The sequence below is a fragment of the Vombatus ursinus genome, unplaced genomic scaffold (genome assembly GCF_900497805.2).
Source record: "Vombatus ursinus unplaced genomic scaffold, bare-nosed wombat genome assembly UNPS02014818.1, whole genome shotgun sequence".
Lineage (NCBI taxonomy): Eukaryota > Metazoa > Chordata > Mammalia > Diprotodontia > Vombatidae > Vombatus > Vombatus ursinus.
The window spans coordinates 50,618,971-50,639,354 of NW_020954596.1; the positions used below are offsets into that span (position 1 = coordinate 50,618,971).

General features: G+C 39.3%; 1 protein-coding gene across 3 annotated transcripts in view; it reads left to right on the forward strand.

Moving 5' to 3' along the window:
• Window positions 1-20,384, forward strand: part of LIMCH1 (LIM and calponin homology domains 1) — a 366,761-nt gene that overhangs the window by 325,596 nt on the left and 20,781 nt on the right. For 2 of the 3 annotated variants that reach the window (XM_027836207.1, XM_027836208.1), the window contains 6 exons: window positions 2,872-2,965; window positions 5,075-5,238; window positions 8,501-8,606; window positions 13,239-13,279; window positions 15,636-15,719; window positions 19,220-19,312. In XM_027836207.1, the coding sequence (XP_027692008.1) occupies window positions 2,872-2,965; window positions 5,075-5,238; window positions 8,501-8,606; window positions 13,239-13,279; window positions 15,636-15,719; window positions 19,220-19,312 (582 nt within the window). Of the gene's footprint in view, window positions 1-2,871; window positions 2,966-5,074; window positions 5,239-8,500; window positions 8,607-12,390; window positions 12,466-13,238; window positions 13,280-15,635; window positions 15,720-19,219; window positions 19,313-20,384 lie in introns of all 3 variants that reach the window. The other variant, XM_027836209.1, reaches the window with a different exon arrangement.

Genomic DNA, 20,384 nt, shown 5'->3' on the forward strand with positions numbered 1-20,384 from the left:
GAAGGATGGTGGAGAAGGCAGCTTCCAGGGTGAGAAGGAAGGTGGAGGAGGCAGCTTCCAGGGTGAGAAGGACGGTGGAGAAGACAGCTTCCAGGTGAGAAGGACGGTGGAGAAGACAGCTTCCAGGGTGAGAAGGACGGTGGAGAAGGCAGCTTCCAGGGTGAGAAGGAAGGTGTAGAAGGCAGCTTCCAGGGTGAGAAGGACGATGGAGGAGGCAGCTTCCAGGGTGAGAAGGAAGGTGGAGGAGGCAGCTTCCAGGGTGAGAAGGACGGTGGAGAAGACAGCTTCCAGGTGAGAAGGACGGTGGAGAAGACAGCTTCCAGGGTGAGAAGGACGGTGGAGGAGGCAGCTTCCAGGGTGAGAAGGATGGTGGAGGAGGCAGCTTCCAGGGTGAGAAGGAAGGTGGAGAAGACAGCTTCCAGGTGAGAAGGAAGGTGGAGAAGGCAGCTTCCAGGTGAGAAGGATAGTGGAGAAGGCAGCTTCCAAGGTGAGAAGGACGGTGGAGGAGGCAGCTTCCAGGGTGAGAAGGATGGTGGAGGAGGCAGCTTGTAGGGTAAGAAGGATGGTAGAGAAGGCAGCTTCCAGGGTGAGATGGCTGCTGGGAAATTGTGGAGAAGGGAGGTCTGGAGATTTATTAGCAGGGCACAAATGAAGTATGTCCCAAAAAGTTGGGACTCTAGATTTCAGATTTTCTCTCAAATGATCCATCCTTTTGGATGCTTGGGACTAGTGCAGGAATACAATAGCATATACTACCAGTATATTTTACAGTATAAAATATTCAAGTTTTAAAAGGGATATATAGTTAATGTAAGAATTTGATGTGGTATATTTGTAAAAATAATAATAATAAACTCCACATCAGATAAGAATACTTGAATAATTTTTCCCTTTGCAATTAGGTTTACAGTAGGTTTGTATGTGTACTGCATTTTTAAAATTTATAGATGCATTCTTTTGACATGTTGATGAGGTTTGCTGGTTCATTTTTAACGTCTTTTTGTGCTTAATTGTGGTGACCAGAAACATTCACATTCTTAGGAATGTAATTCAGCCATCTGGCACGGCATATTGGCGCTTCCCAGCATCAAATAACTTTTATAATTTAGTCCATTTGTGTAGAAATTGCTAGAAATTAGCATTCTGCCAATATTATCCACATTAATGTAACAGGACAATGTGACTGTCATTTTTACCATCATGATATGGATCAGGCCCTCCGAATTCTCAAAACTCAACTTATTCTTCAGTTTATTTCAATGTTCTAGTAACCATGTCAAATTATTCTTATTATAATAACTAAAAAGAAAGTCTGTTAGAAGTATTCATTATAATACCAGAAACTTTGACCCATTCAATTTGGGCTCTTTATTAAACCTCCAAAAGTCGTATATCCCCAGCAAACCATTTGTTTAGAAACAAATGAGGAAACACTAAAAATTTATAGGGGATAAAGTGTTGTGTACAGTTTTATCTACTGTTTTCAAAAGTATGTATTATCATTAATCATTATGGTCTTTCAGTATAGACATAGGGTTGCCATTTGTTATGTAGACTTCTTTTAAAAAGTTCTGACTCTTTATAAATAAAAATTATATTTTGTCTCTGAATCCACCATTTAGATTGTTCATGCCCAAGAGTTGAGGGCTTTGATTTAAGAAGTATTTTTAAGTTTAAAATTTTCCATTTTAAAAATGTAAATGTAATCTTTTTTAACCATTTGGTCACAGATTTTGGAGGATAAATGCATAATTGTCAAAGATGTGAAATTTTAATTTTTAAAAAAGCCCTCATAATTAGTTTGTTTTTAGAATATGTAAAAAGAATAACCACCATTAGCCATGTAGTAGTAGGAATTTTTCCTTATTGAAAAATATGCTAACAATAACATGTTAATCTTAGTTATCCTAGTTCATATATTTAATATATTCAATAGATATGTATTGAGAATCAACTATATGCAAAGTACTGTGCCTAGTTCATTGGAGGATAAAATGATGTACAAGATATTTTCTCTGCCCCCCAAATAGCTTACAGCCTTGTATATCAAACACCTACTCAAATAACAATACAGTGCAGTGATAAACACCATCTAACGGCTACAAGTTAAAGTATAGAGGAAAGAAAGAATCACATGGGAAGGCATTATGATCAGAGAAGGCTTCATAGAAGAGATGATCCTGGAGCTGGGCCTTGAGAAATGGGCAGGATTTTGGTAGTCAAAGATCAGAGAGGACTTCTGGGCAAAGAGAATGATGTGAGCACAGGCACGGAAGCATAGAAGCCCAGTGGGTATTGGAGGGAGGTGGTTTAGGGGTTTATGTAGGGGAGTAATGGGAGGTAAAGTTGGAAAGGTAGGAGGCAGCTAGAGGGAAGGCCTTGAATGAATGCCTGGCTAAGGAATTTGCAAATGACTTGATAAGGTGGTGTGGTGACATGATTAAAAAAATAATAATGCTTTATAAATATTCATATGATAACAGTACGCAGGCCTGGAAAAAGAATAAAGTCAGGGAGACCAGTTAGGAAACTACTCTTGCAGTCCAGTAGTTGATAATGTTGTTGTCATTTGTTCTTTGTTCTCAAAGAGAACCATGATATCAGGAAGGTGACGCCATGACTTACAAGTGAATTGGATTTAAGTGAGCGAGGGCTGTGCAAAGTCTCCAGCCTTACTCTCTCCTCAGGAGCCATCTGGGTCCAGTGGTGAGATATAGATGAGCACAACTGGAAATGGCCCCACATCAAGCAGAAAGATGTACATTTAATGAATGTTAGACTTAAGGCAGAGGGAGTCTACTTTTTAAAAGGGGGGGGGGCAAATATTAGTGCTTCAGCTCTGTCTTTTAATGAAAATGCTCTTCCTTACAGACTTCCACCACTGAGGAAGCTGAACCGCCCCCTCAAAAGGAAGAAACTGATTGTGGACAAGAAGAAAGTGGGAGCACAGAACGTGACTCATCAGGTTTGTTCCATGGAAATGCAGTTTTGGGGTCATTCACGTGGGGCTTTTAAATCATAGTCTTTTTCTGTGAAAGGCTAGTCAGGCAGACCACAGGCTCTTGAAGGACCTAGAGAGCTTAGGTACAGGTCCAGTAATAGGAAGCTGAGAGCCATCCAGGTTAATTACAGCAACTCATGGGGAAAGGAACCATCCCTATCCTTTACCTCCCATTATGGTTTGCCCAGGGTTCAGCTTTGAGGGACGCCTGACTTCTTAGTAGAGGAAGTGGGCTCCTGAAATTCTTACATTCATTAACTATTCACTCATATAAGGGCTTCCCAAGGAACATGGGTAGTTACAGTAATGTTACCTTTTGCTCCAAACTTGAATCAAGAGAGGGGGTGGAGGAGTTGGGAGGAGGAAAAAAAAACAAACAAACCAGGTTTGCAGTGTACCAATAAGGGTCAGATATGGAATAGGTTTATTCCCACTCATAAAAGGGAATGAAAGCAGAAGAGAATTACATCATGTGTTGCAGAATGATTAAAAGAGAATCGAATAACTTAACACTTCTAGTATAATCAGTTGGGATGCTAATATTCAAGCTTCATCAAAACATGTATGTTTTGGGGAAGGTAACTAATTAGCTATTTTACATTTCATGACCACTGAGTACAGTCCTATCAGAAGCTAAGCTTTCTTTCAAGGGACCCTCTCTCTAATCAGGTTAGTGAAACCACTGACCTTTCAAAGCATTGAGTCCCTCCCTTCCTTCCTTACTTTTTTCTTTCCTTCCTTGTTTCCTTTTTTTGTTCCTTCCCTGGGGAAGAGTCCAGACTATCTATTTTGTGTAGGCAGCTTCTGGTTGATGAAAATCCCTCTACCAATATAGGTCCGCCCATGCTCTGCAACTTAGTTAACAGTCTTAGTTACTTGGGAGCATTAAAGGGTTAAGGTGACATGCTCAAGGTCACACAGCCAGTGTATATCAGAAGGGAGACTTGGAATTTTGTCTTCCTGATCCCAAAGTCATCTCTCTATCCACTCTATCATGTTATCTCTTGTTTCCTCTCCAGTGGATCTGCAAACGTGGATAGAATGAGCACGTAGTGTCCTTTCCCAGTGATAGGATTATACTGACATCTAGAGGTCTTATTAGAAAATTTCTTTATCTTGAAATAGTGTCCCAACTTATTTACCACCATAGATATGCCTCAAATCTTCATACTAAACTACCAATCATAACCTAATTCATTTTCCTCATGGGAGCAATGTTGTAATTGGAGGCTTAATTCCTGACCAAGGACTCCATACCAAACGAATCTTTGGCCAGACATGTTTTATAAGCAAAGAGAAAAACTATAAATCTCTATGACCATTTAAGTAGTAAAATTATGTTCTAAGTCCTATAAAATGGATGTTAAATATACACCATATCCATTGATTATACAAGGAGATTTAGATGGATAATATGGATGGTGCATGCCTCTTAAAAGCTGTCCAAGGATATTTGGATTGAGGCCTTCTTTTTCTGTAGACAGATCATTCTATAACAAGCAGAGGCATACTGCAGCGATTGCCTAGACAGGTATGGTGTAGAACCCTTAACTTGGGAGTCAGAAGATCTGGGCTTGAGGCCTGCTCTCTGATATTTACTATCCCCAGAGGGATATAGGCGAGCCATTTAATCTCTCTGAGACTCAGTTTCTTTATCAGCAAAATGGAAATAATACTTTTCCTGGCTTCTTCCCAAAGCCCTAGATAAATGTAAATTATTAGAATCACTCTAGTATATCATCTCATTTGACTTTCACGTAAATTATAATTTTTATTTTTGTTTTTTTTCCACTTGTATTTTCACGGACGGCATTGACACATAAACTAGAGATTTTATTGGGAGTGTTGTGTTTTAGATTAAGTAACTCCAAATTAGCTATTCTGTGTCTTATTCCTTTCACCATCTCTGATCTGATTTCTTGTTCAGTACTTAAGCCATGATGAAGGATAAACATACTTTGGATTATTGTATTGTGAATGATTCGTTTGATGTTTTATTAATTTTTTAAAATCTTGTATACTTTTTTCTTTTGAAAAATTGTGTCCATTCTTCTGTGTATGTGTTCATTTCAGAGTGTCAGTACTTTACGACTACTGTGACCCGAGCCAGCCCAACTGTGGCCTTTGTGGAGCTCAATCCCAGCCACCAGCCTAAGGACCCCGAAGCAGAAGACAAAGACCAGAGGAAACTGGAGAGTGAAATGAGTGGCAAGGTGGAGCTGGTGCTGTCGCAGAAGGTGAAGGAATTGAGAGAGCAGACAAATGGCAGTGCACAAGTTCACATACTTTTACTTTGCAGATGTTTTGTTTTTTGAATGCAGCAGGTTGTACAGTTGTCTCCAATCCTCCTCACACTTCTCAGTGACCAGAGGCAATGACTCGTCTTTCAGCTTTCTGTATCAAAATGCTCAAAAATGTCCATTTGAGGCCAGTGGGTCAGTTGCACACTCCATTTTTCTTTGGAAATTTTGGAAAGATTGCTCACGTTCTTAAGTTAATTGCTCATTCAGGTTGACTTCTAAACAGAGTTTACAGGCCTTTGCTAATTGTGTTACCTGCGTATTATATGTTATCATGGTGATTGTCTTTTTAAAATAACATCTGATCAAGAATGGGTCTGGAAGTAAACTGAGAAATTTGCCAATTGTGACTCCGATTCTTTCTATTCGGTGAAGGAATTTTGGACTAAAACAAAGAGAGCAGGTAGTAGGCTGTCAGTGAAAAGCCCTTGATTATTGTGTGAAGATTTCCAGCTACTTAGGTATTAATTTGGCAGTGATGTGAAGAAGGAATTGGAAGGTATGAGGCAGCAATATTGGAAGGAGGGAAACTGGTTAGGCCAATCATCAAACATTTGTTAGGTGCCTGCTATATGTAGGGTGCTGTGCTAGAGATACAAAAATATAATTGAAAAGGCCCCTGTCTAGCCAGGGAAGATAGCTTGTGCTTAGAGGTATGCACAAAATAAATAACAGATGACTTGGAGATAAAGACCCTAGTAGCTGAGGGAGAAAGGCTTCATGTAGAAGATGGTGCTTGAGCTGATTTTTGAAAGAAAAAAAGGAGGTGATTGTAGTAACCTAAGTAGGAGGAAATGGAGTAGGGTGATGGCTCTGGAAGTGCTAATGAAGGAGCAGATTTGAGAGAGATTATGCTTGATTTCTGATTGCATATGGCCGGAGTCCAAACACTGGCTCCTTGCTCTTGTGGTGGAAAAGACCTCGGACATTAACGAGTCCGACCTTCTCATTTTACACATCAGGAAACTGGAGCCTTGGGACATTAAATCACTTGCCCAAATCACATAAATACTTAGAGTCAGGGTTTGAACCTAGGTTCTCTTACCCCAGAGCCTGTGCTCCTTCCACACTGCCAGGCTACTTTGGTTTCAGTTGTGAATGATGGAAAGAATGGGACTGTCATTGACAAAAATAAAGTTAGGAGCTGTGAGTTAGAGGGGCATGGCCTGTATTCCTAGGCCACCTCCAGGGCACAGAGTAGTGACTTGCATACAACAAAAGTGCAGCAAATATCTATTAATGATCACTTTGTGTGCTTCCCCTGTGAAAGTTATTCCTTGTCCACAAATGGAGTGATACCTGTTTGCAGATAGGAAGAAATCCCATTTCTTTGTTGCAGAGACCCATCGAGGAAACTGTCCTGATGTTCAGCCTCTTTTTAATGAACTCATGTATGAAAAGTACTTTGAACCAGCTAGGGAAAAACAGGACAGTCAGCCTCTCCTCAGCCCCCATTAGTAATCATTCTTTGCCTGAATTACATGCAGCAGTTAGGACTCCGTCATTGGAAGGAGAAAAGAGATTTGTATTTGCAGTCACCATCACTTTCTCAGTTTCTTTGAAGACCTTTATTTTGTAAAACAAAATCAAAACCCTGCCAACACACATATGATAAAAAGCATCTGATGAAAAGCAAGAGGTTTTATCTGAGTTTTACACAGCCCATTGATTCGTTGCTGTGGGTTGGGCAGCAGCTCCATCGTGTTCACCCTCACTTGTCTTTTGTCAGCCACTGCTTGTAAGAAAACAGTTTAAAGTTAAAATTTATGGGGTACCAACTCCTGGGTGATTGTAGGCATTACAACATTTTTAAATTAAAGTTAACTTTTAGGTACTACCTTGACCTATATGGTACAGTTTATTCAGTTCCTCATTTGGGTCGAATTTATAATCCATGAGAAAATAGAATTTTATCAGGAAGTACCCTTAACATTAAACTTTTATAATTATAGACAAATTACTTGTGCTGTAAATCCAGAAACACCTTACATGCAGAAATCTCCCTGGAAGATAAACTTCGCTACCTAGCCTCCAAGATGCAATCCAAGTATCCAAAAAAGGCAGCACAAATTCCATGCACTGAAGCTCATTCATTTAAGAGCCACAAATTAAAAGAGAAAGGGGTACTGGAGCGGGGTTCACCAATCATAGTGAAAGGTGATAGCTGACAAACTGGTCATGAAACAAGAAACACAATGAAGGCTGTAGAAGAAGAAGGTATAGGAACTCAGAGTCTGGGACTATTTGCTAGCACTCAGGACAAATATCCCGAGATGCTCTGTTGACCAGTATAGGTCAGTGCAAGAATCCATCACCATGACTTGTTCAGCAAGCAAAAATTAAATTAGTGGTCAGTGTTCTCTTTTGAGATGGCAGGTTGTGTGTATGCATATACGTGAATGAAGACTGAGGAATTTAGTCTAGAGAGATGTCAATGAAGATCGTTGTTTGTTAGGTTATTTTCTGTGCAAACACTTATTATAGAGGCAGCTTAGGGAGCGAAGTCAGTGTTGAGTTCTGGACTTGGAGTCAGGAAGACCTGAGTTCAAAGCCTAACAACTATCTTTGTGACCCTGAGAGCAAGTCACTTAATTTCTCTTAGCCTGATATAGTTCATGATTAAAACTATAAGCATAAAAAAAAAAGACTAGGAATAGGCATGTGTAAATATTTAAGAAAATTTTTTTTCTTAAATCAAAAATTTCTTTTAAAGAACTTTTTAATATATATAACTCTGGCTTTGGGAAAACTTGATTATGTACTCATTCCTTTAAAACACTAAATGAATAAGCATTGCCTTTGTAAAAGGAGAAGAATAAGCTCATGTCAATCATGAGAACTCGAGAAAACAGTGCTTAGTACCCACTCATCTATGTAACTGAGTTAGAATTTTGACTCCTTAGGGTTACAGGAAGTACATGATAATCATGGCCCTTCTACTACCTGGAGTTTGGTTTTCTGGGAGAAAAGGTAGTTAATGCCAGTTGGGGTGATTGGGGGAGTTGCCTAATTTTAAAATCTCCAATGATGATCATTTAAATGCAGAAACTCAGAAAGGATCAGTAAGGTCACATGTTGTGGCTCCTCACATTTCTGTAATAGAGGAATGCTGTCTGCTCTGTCCTTGGATTTCCTTTCTGCCTGAGGGTTTAGTACTCACGACGACCTCAATAGTCATGTCTGCTACTTATTTACACAGGCAACGAAGCCAAAGTCTCCAGAACCAAAAGCAATTCTGTTGTCTCCGTACCTGAACCAAGTACCAGAAACCAACCAATCAACTTTGCCAAATCTTGATTCACAAGGTAAAGAAAAAGAAAATGTTTCATATGAATTTCACCTACTTTTATTCGGGACTGTGATGAAAGGTTCATTTCTGCAAGAAAAGATAAGGCATTCCTATATATGGCGGAACCATCAGCCCTGGTCATTTCTCAGAGACTCTGCGGATTATATGACTGGAGAATGGGGACCTGTAGCCTGCAAATAATCAAGTCTGTGACCGAAGCTGCCTTCAGGGGGAGGGTGGACTGCTAAATTTGACTTTAGGATGGAGGCTGTGACTTCATTGTATCCCTGCCTTGTTACTCGGGGCTCCACATCTGTAGTAGAGGAGGTCAATCACGAGGTCCACATGCAGCCCACAGCACCCCCAACTGTGGCCTAAACCAGATCAAGATATAATTGGGAAATAGTTGGGATTTAACAAAATAAATGAAATGCAATATAATATAGATATTAATAAGGAATTTTTTAAGTCCATATGTGGCCTGCGGGGTTTTGTATGGTATAATGGCTCCCATTTCTGTTGGAGCTTGACACCACTGCTGTAGGGGACCCAATTGCATATCCAGTAGAGCTGCTACAACCCTGACACTGCCTTCGCCTTCCTCAGCCAAGGACCCTAGCAGCCTTCAGAGGGAGACCCTCTTTCTCAAGACCTTAATAAGTAATATACAGTATGTGAGCTTCGTTGGCCTTAATTGGCTCCATTGCTGAAGGAGAAGCAGATAGAAGGGAGGCGAGTTAAAGTATAGTTTTTTAGCATTTTGGGGAGGTAGGATCTGGAGCTGGATACAAGGGTGCAGGCCAGAGATGACTGGTTATTTGTTTCCATTTCTCTTTTCATTGAAAAAAGTACCCATTTCTGACTTACTCTTAGCAATGAAGAACCATTGTTTTGATATGGCATTAGAATTGACTGTCATAGTTTATGTTGCCTTCTGGGAAATGACTTAGACCCGGTCTTCACAACAGCAAACATCTGTTTTAGGAGAGAAATAACCAGTGCACATATTTGTGGGCATCAATTCCTTAATGTGAAAACTGTGTCCATTCTGTCATTAAAGTGTCCATTTCAGACCAGTGCATTTAAGGGATTAAAGGCTGATAATTGCCTATCAGTGAATCCCATTGAGTGTGCTTCCAATCCATTTGTTCCCTGTATCCCCAGCACCTACTTCAATCCCTTAAACATAGTAGACACTCAATAAATTCCTGTTGGATTGGATTTGGTACCAGTGGACAGAAATGGATATTATATGCAGAACATGTTTACCTTATATAAACAAATCTTCAGTTACATGTTTAAAAGGAATTTTATGCTAGAGAATGTGCTGCTAAACCAAAGGAATTTACCTCACTCATTATAAATTACCCAAATTGTAGCATTTCTAAAAAACCAGTTAAGTAGCATTGGTATATAGATGAGTTTTAATGGTCCTCTCCACCTCTAAATCCTAGGAGTTTAAACACATTTTCTTCAAGACATTTATGCTTCTGCATTTCCTCTATGCCCCTGTGATTAAATGTATCTATTGAAGAGATATATTATTGTTTAATTCTCTCTTCATACATACTTGTGGAGTGACTGTAAGTGTTAGACAATTAAAAGCATACATTAAGGGCATTGCTGATAGAAAAATAAATTATAGTGATGCTTTTAGTTTATCCATTGTATTTTTCTGAGAAACACAGAGCCTTGGATACATACGACTTTGTGTTTTGTGTCCGTCCCCACCTTTTTATAAAGTGAGAGTCTCCAGGTTTCTGGCAATTGATGTTAAGTAGTATCTTTTCTTATAAATTATATAAACTGAAACATGTTTAGGTGACTTTTCATATCAAAAGTAGATGCAAGATTAAAACTAGGTCTCCTGGCTCTCAGTCTGTTGTTCTGTCCATTGGTAAATCAGTCAGCAAACAATTATTTAGTGCCACTATGTGCCAGGAACTGTGCTAAGCACTGATGATACACATAAGAAAAAAAAGAGCGAAAGAAAGAAAGAAAGAACCAGCCCTATACAAGAGGAGCTTACAATCTAATGAGGGAAGACAACAACAAAAGAAAGCTGGGGAGGGGAAGCTTTGGGGACTTGAGAGTCATGGCTCCACCACCCGGTCAGAGGGATTGTGGGGAATGAGGTGGAGTAGCAAGGCTATTGGGATCTAACAGGACAATGAAGTTCTCCCAATAACGAGCTTCCTGGGACGCCATGGAAAACTCAAGAGAAGTCCCAAAGTCATACAGCCAGGTGAGAAATGAGAAATCAGACTTCAGTGTTGCCTGATTCTTCATAAGGCCGTATTTCTAAGTTAATGAAGCTGCCATTCTAGTATCTTTTACTAGTACTTCAGTGAAACTGTGATTTCATCTGTGTGGGGACTATCTCCCCCAATACAGGTCTCTTAAGTTTTCCTTCAAATCTAAAATTGATTCTGATTTTAGCATACACTGACCTGTCTACAAAAGATGGCAATTCCAGTCTTTTTCTAAAACATAACCCAAAAATGTCTGATTGGGGGATGGGGGGAAGGACATGGTCTTTAAATACTGAAGTCATTAGAAAAAAGCATTGAAAATTTAGCAGTATAAAGTTTCTTTCACCAACTGTTTCAGGAAAGAAAAATGGTATCTCAATGGAAGGGTATTCCAATAAAATGTATTCATACCTTAGTAATTATATACTTGTAATGAAAATTATGAATATTATTTGAGGGAATAATCATTTCTATAATGCCTACTTTAGGCCAGGCACTGTGCTAAACGCTTTTATAAATATTATCTCATTCAATCCTCACAACAACCCTTGGACGTGGGTGCCATTATTATGCCCATTTTACAGTTGAGGAAACTGAGACAAACAGAAATTAAGTGACTTGCCTGGGGTCACACAGCTAGTAAGTGTCTGAAGCCTGATTTGAATTCAGGACTTCCTGATTCTAGGCCCAGCTTCTATCTACTGAAGAGGTGTCAAAACGGTGGGTTTACAAAACTCTTAAGATTAAAATGTAATTGGGAAATGTTTAACAAAATAATAAATTCAGTACTACATAGATAGTGTTAATTTGTGAAATTTTGTTCCTGGGAGTTCCCTTCCCCAATAAAATCACAGATCTAGATTAAAAAATCCATACTATATTGGTAAATATTACTTAAGAGGCAGCATATGACATAGTGGTTAGAGTGCTGGGCTTAGAGTCAGAAGACAGAGTCACAGAATTTGACTTTGGAACCAACCTGTAAGGCCATCTAATCCAATCTACAGTCAAAAGGAATCCTCAACAAAACGCATCCAGTAAGTGGTCATGCAACCTCTGCTGGGAGGTCTCTAAGGAGGAGGAACCCATCCAGTTGTGGACAGTTCTAATCTTGGTAATTTCATGGTCCAAAAAGAGCAAAAGTAATTCTTCCTCCACATGACAGCCTTTCATGCACTTGAAGACAATTATCATGGCCTCCTGGGTTCAAATCTCACTTCTGACACGTTATCTGGGCAGCTCTGGACAAGTCATTTTAACCCCTTGGTACAGGCACCTCTCAGACCAAGTTGAACAATTACCAGTCTGCTTTGGTGGAGAGTACCCACTACACTCACTGATCTGTACCATTAAAAGGGGGGCATTAGCATTCAAATTGTCTGCATGTTTTGTTGAAATACATTCTTTTTTCAAATTCTCTGGACCTCAGCCCATGTGTCACCTGTGACCAGGACCCCACACATACACACCCTTTCCCCCATCTCTCTCAAGGTTCAGTTTTGTTTTTTTCAAGTTGTGTAATCTGTTCTGTTCTAACATCTGATCTAGAGTCGCCTGGCACAGCCACTGTTCCGCTTAGGGTTCGGAACTCTTGGCGACGTTCACGGTTTTTCTCCCAGTCAGGTAAATGATGTGTCGGATAGTTGCGCATTTCTTCTGTCGCACTGAGTAGGCATGAATACCTGCTGGGGGGTGAATCAATGATGGCTGGTATTTGTTTCCCCTTCTGCTTTCATAGAAAAGTGCTTGTTTCTGGCACACAGTTGGCAAAGAGCTATTTCTTCAAAATGGAATCTGTATGTGACATTTCTAGAACTTAAAAAAAAATACAAAACAAACCATTGATCATTTCACCAGACCAGTTTTGTTTTGGTTTTTGAGACCCTAAACAAACACCGCATCATTTACTTACATATTTTTTCTGGTTTTGTGTTTCCTCTTCTGTTTATTTCTTTTTTAAAAAAACAGGGAGATCTGAAGTGTTTAATATCTAATGATAATGGTTCTGTTGGTAACTGTGGCACAAGGTCTTTTCTTCTACCATTTCTCTGCTTAGTATTTCCCCCTGTAGGACAGGGAGGAGAGAAGACATAAGCCAGAGTACAATGTGCATCACAGAAATTTTCTATCTTTTCAAAGTAAGGAGTAGTTGCTGCCTATAGTTTAGAAACTGGTGCTAATTTATGCAATAATGTATACATATGTTACATATCAGTCTTACCTTCTCTTGGTGTTGGGTCCACCCTATTTCTGTGGTCTACTTTATCATGATTTTCAAATGCTCTTGGCTTATGAAAAGCAGTAATTGGTGTTAAAACAGTATAGGAATCACAAGTACAGTCACCAAAAGGAAATTGGAAACAATTCATTTTATGTTTTTTTTTGTTTTTGTACAGTGGAGTCTAATAGCAGTGAGAAGTCACCTGCAAGTACACCTGTAAGTAATTGATTTTATTTTTTTAATGTGATATTTATATTCATTTAATAGGATACTTGATTTATTTAAAGGAACCTCATTTGCATATTGCCAGTCAAGAAAGAGGAAATTGGAGCAATGAATGAATGAAATAATTCAAAATTTTCAGGATACTGAAATTATTCATATTTTCAGGACACTTAATATGGCAGGTTTTTTATCATTATACAATATTGTCATTGTACCTTGAAAAAATAACTGGTGTACTTCAGTTAGTATTGATAAAATATAAAGTGAGCTATTAAAAATAAATATGAAAAGGGGGGCCAGGATCTCTCTCTCTCTCTCCCTCTCCTCTCCTCTCCTCTCCTCTCCTCTTCTCTTCTCATCTCATTGCCATAGATTTTCAGGAGTGGGGAACTTGTAGTCTCAAGGCCACATGTGGCCTTCTAGGTCCTCGGGTGCAACCTTTTGAATGGGTCCAAGTTTTACAGAACAAATTCTTTTATTATGGTGATTTGTCCTGTGAAATTTGGATTCAGTCAAGTCTGGCCACAGGTTCCCTACCCCTGGATCTTACAATACTTCCCCAAATTTTACCTTTCTACCCACTACCTCAATAAGTTCTCTTTCCTCCATGAGACTTTTCAGCTGTGGCTATGACCCATGTCCTTCTCCCACTTTAGAGATTTGTAAGAATAATGCTGTTAAAACTGAGCTGAAGCCAAGAAGCCATGGACCCAATGTGTGAGCCATTATACTTGTCCCTATGGCTCTGAGCACCTTGATACCATGACACCACAGTTTGGTTCGTGTAGAGATGTGTTCATGTGATTCAATCCCAAACTGACCACAATAGTCTGATAGGCATCTGAGAAGCTGGTTCACTCAGATATGTTTTTGCCAGCATAAAGTCTTGATCCGATCTTGTAGCTCTACCTCTAATAGACTAGAATACTTAGAAGGTTCCCAGAGCTTGTATGTGCTTCTGTACAGGCAAATTGCCCCATGGTCTTCATTCTGGTGTTTACTAAATTCAGAATCTACCAGATAGATTACTTTTGCTAGCTTGGTAGAGAAGGGACTGAAATGATGTATCTCTCTGACTTTGGGAAAGAAGTGTAACTCAAAGAGAATCTAAAGAAATATTTCAGGAAAGCGTCCGTGAGCTTGCATGTCTAACGTCCTTTTGATAAAAAATGAGGCCACCTGCTTTCTTGCCTGCCTATAAGATAATAAGCATTTAATTACAAAATAATAAACTTAGCGTCTATGGATATACTACTAGTTTTAAAGGACTTTCTAAACGATAAGCTCTGTTTCCTCCAAAATCCTACAGTGTTGTCTTTGTACCACTCATGGCATCTGTTACCTGCTAGCTTTTACCATAGTGAGCTGTATACATGTTTATTTCTCTTACTAGACTATAACCTCCTACAGGGCAAGCACCATATCATATTCATTTTTATATTAATCGTAGTGCTTAGCACAGTGCTTTGCATATGACAGCTTCATAAGCACATGTCAAATAAGTCCAAGACCAATCCTGGTGATGTCTTTATGGTTCTTTTTCATTGCTTCCTATTTGAGAAGGCTTTAATTGTGCTTCCAAAAGGACCAATCTTTTGCTGCATTCATCATCTTCTCCCTTATTCTGCACTTTACTATGAGCTCATTCTTGTTCACTGTGATTCTCTCTCTCTCTCTCTCTCTCTCTCTCTCTCTCTCTTTCTCTCTCTCTCTCCCTCTCTCCCCCTCCTCTTCCCTCCCCCTCTCTCCTTTTCTCTCCCCCCCACCCCAGTCCCAAGAACTTGACATGATTGATCTGTGCCAAAGTTCCCACACAAATTCTACATAGGTTAGCACAACTCACTCCATGATTAGCTAACAGAAATGTAATTTTCTTGCAGAATTTAGCAAAATTTTAGTTATAGTCCATGTTTTGCTAAGTGACATGTCTCTTTGTGTTACTGCATACATAAACACCAGATAAGATTGATCTGGTATATGAGAACTGACCTGGGATCTTTGTTCTGAATGCGTGTTACATCCCGTGCCCAGAAATATTAACGGATTTTTAAACGTCATTCCTATGGGGGATGAAGCAAAGGCTATCTCGTGCCAGGAGCTAATTACTCTGTGCATTCATTAACTCATAAAGGGCTCATTGAATCTAGCCAGCATCTTGGAAGAAAACCAAAGTGGGGCAAAATACAAAAGCTTTTTAACCAACCAGGAAAGGCCTTTAGAAATGTTAAAAACTTAAGCTTCAGCATTTTCACTTGGGCATTTTGACTATAGCTTAATTGTGTTCATTTGGCCCTGTCTGTTCTTGAGATATATTGTTGGATTCTGATCATGGTTTTATTTTTCTAAGCGTTTCAACTTGTGGGCATGGGATCCAGAGGAGGAGCGCCGCCGGCAGGAGAAATGGCAACTTGAACAGGAACGTTTGCTTCAGGTACAGCTGGGTTTTGCTTATTGGCTGTTTTTTATTTGTTTTTAATTCGACTTTCCATTTTCTTTCTGTTGCCTTCACTAGTTTTTATCTGGGCCTGAAAAATCATAGGATCATAGATTTTAGAGGTCATCTTAGCTCAGCCCCTTCATTTTACAAATGAGGAAACTGAGTCCCAGAGAGGTTCAGTGACTTCCTCGAAGTCACAAAGCTAGTAGGTATCTAAGGTGGAATTCAAACCAAGTTCTTCCTGACTTCCAAATCAAATTCTCTATACATTACATACCATAATGCCTCTCTGAACAAAATCTCTAAGTGTAAAATTGTAGTCTTATCAGTTGACTAGTTTGACATTTTATCTGTGACCATTCAGATGTCATTATACATCATTTCATATTTAGAGAAAACAGCTATTAGCACGAGGTGGGGAAATCCACATATTAACATTTCATGATCAAAACAGGTCATCCTACTAATGGTTGATAGAATCTCTTCTCCCTTGGTCACTAATCAAATTCCAACCAAGACAGTGATAGAAATCCGTTTCCAAACAGCTGTGTGATAACTTTGGCGAAATGAGGCTATGGTCTTTGTCCATGTTCTGGTAAAGAAATTTTCTATTTACAAAAACTCCACTATCTGTCTGTGGTCCACATTTCTTCTAATTTTTAAAAAAAAAGGAAGTTAGATGGTATTTAATAAGGAAGCCGTGGAAATTCCATACCTTTCAATCCTTGTTAGTCTCTTCCCCCAACTCCACCATAGGAAATGGACATTGAATTGCAGAAGCATTAATTACATTATGTTATTCAGAAAATAATACTTAAGGCAGTTTTAATTTACATCTTCAAAATATTCTTACTTTTAGAAAAATTAATTCCAAAACTATTGGCAAATAGTCAACTGAATCAAACAAGGCTTTAGTTCTGCTTTAAAGGATTTGAAAAGCCTGATGAGTTTGGCGTATTTTAAGTTGGGGCAAGCAGGGGGGAAATAAAACATTTTTTATGACTTAAAAAAGCAAGTGTATTTGTAGGAAAGATGCCCAGTTTTTCTTTAAAATCTGGTTCACTTGGTTCTAGTCACATGCTTTTCTGCTCATAAAATTGACGAGATGGGAAGTATGTGCCTGTCTTCTGGAATCCCCACATTTCATTTATTGGCCTTCTGCCCAGTTAAATGGTAAACATCTACACCAAAAATGCCATTGTGTATGGAAAACGACTTTTCATGTGGCTCTCATCATAGTGTTCTTTCTGTTACACTAAGAAAGATGGCTATTGTTGCAGATCCTGGTCACGCTTTGTCCCTCAGCTAATAGCTGCCTTTACATCCCTCCCTGCCTAGTTTCCTCCTGGGTGTTGGGACAGGGGCCCCTCTCAGAGTAAGAGAAATGCACATATCTCCCTAGCACACACAATAAAGCCATCCAGGTCTTCTTGCTGATCATTGGTCTTCTTGGCTAAGGAAGTGACTGGTTTATGTTGAGTCGTATCCTTAAAGGATGGATAAAAGCTCCCAAGCCCTCGGCTTGTTATACCTGCCCTCATGTTTGAAATTCTAGGGTCAGAGTCTTATAAGCAGAATCTTTACTGAAATTCTGCTAGGACTTCACTGAAAAGTCAGGATTTCAGAAATGGAATTTAGTCAGCCAATGTGGTTCTGCATTGCCTCACATTGCCCAACACTGCTTCTTCCAGAGCATTAAGAGGTATAGGAGTAAGACAAGTCTTCAGAAGAATCTAGTAACGTACTTTTCCTGCTAGGATGGAGGTGTACTAGCTTGTAGTAGGAGGCAAAAATGGTGGCTGCTCAGTATTCCAAAGGATGCTCCAGAACGATAAAAAAGGAATGACTTGTTTTTAAGTGTAATTTAAAAAAATTTTTTTTGGCTAGGCAATAGGGTTAATTGACTTGCCCAGGGTCACACAGCTAGTGAGTGTCAAATGTCTGAGGCCGAATTTGAACTCAGGTCCTCCTGACTCCAGGGCCAAAGCTCTATCTATTGTACCATCCAGCTGCCCCCGTTTAAGTGTAAGTTGATGACAATTAGTCACAATATTTGACTGGAGGTTCTACATTTCAGCATTTCTTCAGCTAAGTGGTGTAGTGGATAGAGTGCTGGGCTTGAAATCAGGAAGTCCTAAGTTCAAATGCTACCTCAGACATTTTATGAGCTATGCAGGAAACTTACTCTGGGCAAGTCCCTTAACATTTGTCTCCCTCAGTTTCCTCAACTGCAAAATGGGATGATAATACCACCTACTTCTAAGGATTATTTTGAGGATCAAATGAGATAATATTTGTAAAATGCCTAGCAAAGTGGCTACTACTATAGTAGGCACTTAATAAATGTTTGTTTCCTTCCTTCCCTCATTCTGCCTAATCACTGAAGGTTAGTTAGTTGGGGCACCAGTTTTAAACTTTAGCTATGATTTTTTCTTTTTTTGCATCAGTTTATTAATTTCTTCCAGGTCAAGACTCCTGGCTAAATATTTCAATTAATTTTGAAGACTTCCTTATACAGAATATTTATGTTCCCCTAGCTGTGGTGACTGATCGAAGTATTTCTGAAAACAAGAAGGGTAGTTCTAATCCTGATAACATTTTAATGGGTCATTTAAAAGCTTCCCTTAATTCAGAAGGTATTCAGATCTAAAGATTCCATTTTGGTAGAAAACTATAAGGACTTTAAGCAAAAAGCAATCCAGATACTTGGCTAATTATCATCTTATCCACTTTCTGTAAAACCATAAGAGACTCTTTTTTTTTTTTGATATTAAACTACCCTGGCAGCAGTTTATTTTTTTTTTTACATCAGTTCCCAAGCTTATATTTGAATATAGAGCTCATATATTGCTATAAAACCGCTACTGAAGTGTTATGAAACACATGCTTCAAACAGTTGTTTGAGGTAGGTAGTTCAAGGCAAATATTTTTACTGCCGTTTTACCGATGAGAAAACTGAGGCTCAGAAACATGAAGATACATCCCCTCGGGATGACACAGCTAGCAAGGGTTAGAGCCAAGATTTGAGCATAGGTCTTCCTCACTCCAAGTCGAACAATCTTTGCGCTGTGCTGAGTCGCCTTTTTGAACAATCCTAATTAAGGTAAACTATAGGCTTAATTTACTTTTTCATGCACAATCTCTTAAAGGTGGGTTTTAGCTGGTTTTCATTTTTCTTAGAATTTTCCGCATCCATAAGTTAGGGTCCAAACTAGCATTGCATAAATGAGTTCGTCTACGGAAAAGTCCTAGCAGATGTAGCTGATTATCTGTAGTATTTCTCTTATCTGCTTGAATAGTTTTAAATGATCACAGAAATCTCATCCTGCTTCATTGCGTGTCAGCCAGTCAACTTATAACGTTACAGCAAGAAGTAACTTTTGCAACATGTTGTACACAGAATGAGGGATTGTTCATTTGTTTGGTTTTTAATGATTCCCAGTGATGTGTGAGGTGCTCAGTTCCATCCAATTTACTGAACTATTCCATAACAGGAGAGATACCAGAAGGAACAGGACAAACTGAAAGAGGAATGGGAGAAGGCACAAAAGGAAGTAGAGGAAGAAGAGCGTAGATATTATGAGGAGGTAAGGAAAATGACTGGGAAGTGGGTTGTGAAATGAGTCTGCTGTCACAACTCAGCAAAATCTCCGTCTCCTGACTTGGTAGGTGGGTATCTGCCTACTTACTGCAGCCCTTTTGAAAAGAGTATAGAAGAGCCTTCTGGTAGTAAATTCTCCTCTCGACAACAAATCCCGTTAAGCTGATTCCTAGAATGCACTCTAAAAATGTAGACTATTTTGAGCCACGATGGGAGGCTTAAAGCCATCTATCTCTCAGTCTATGTTGTAGCCTATCCCATGTGTGAGAACATACCTATCTGACTAGGGATTGGTTTGGTTTGTACAGGTGAAATGAAGAAATCGTTTTTATAGTATTATGGTAAGCATTTGGATAACAGTAAAATAATCTGGTGGGATTGTTTTTATATCAAAATTATTTGGGTTTATGTGTCTTGCTATCTTCACTTTGTGGCTATGTGCAGGCACATGCTGCCAATACCTCGTTAAAGAGATCATAGGATACTAGATTCAAAGGTAGGAGGGTCGTTGGAGATCACTAGTTCATTCCTTTCTTTTTTCAAAAGCCTTAGCCATGATCACACAGCTGGGGTCCAACTTTGACTATTTTTAACCGTATGCCACATTGACCTTAGGTCAGGGAAAACATTGACCTTGGGCAGGGTTCAGTGCAACAATATTAGGGCAGTTAGTGCCAAAGTCAGTAAGCATTTATTAAGCACTTACTGGGTACCAGGTCCTGAGCTAAGTGCTAGGAATGCAAAGAAATGCAAAAAAAGAGCCCTTACCTTTGAGGAGCTCAGTCTAAAGAGGGTAAGGGATTGAAGATAGAATGGAAATGTTATTGAAGACTACATATGCTTAGGCTGGGAATGGTGAGAAGATGAGGTAATGGGTGCCATGGGGGGACTAAGTTAAGCAGAGCAATCCAAGTGGGGAGTACTAGGTAAGGTGGATCTGGACCAGTAAGGGTGGGGAGATAAATGAGAAAGGTAAAGAAAAAGGGCAGAAGGGGATGATGATGATGATGATGATGGTGATGGTGATGGTGATGGTGATGGTGATGGTGATGGTGATG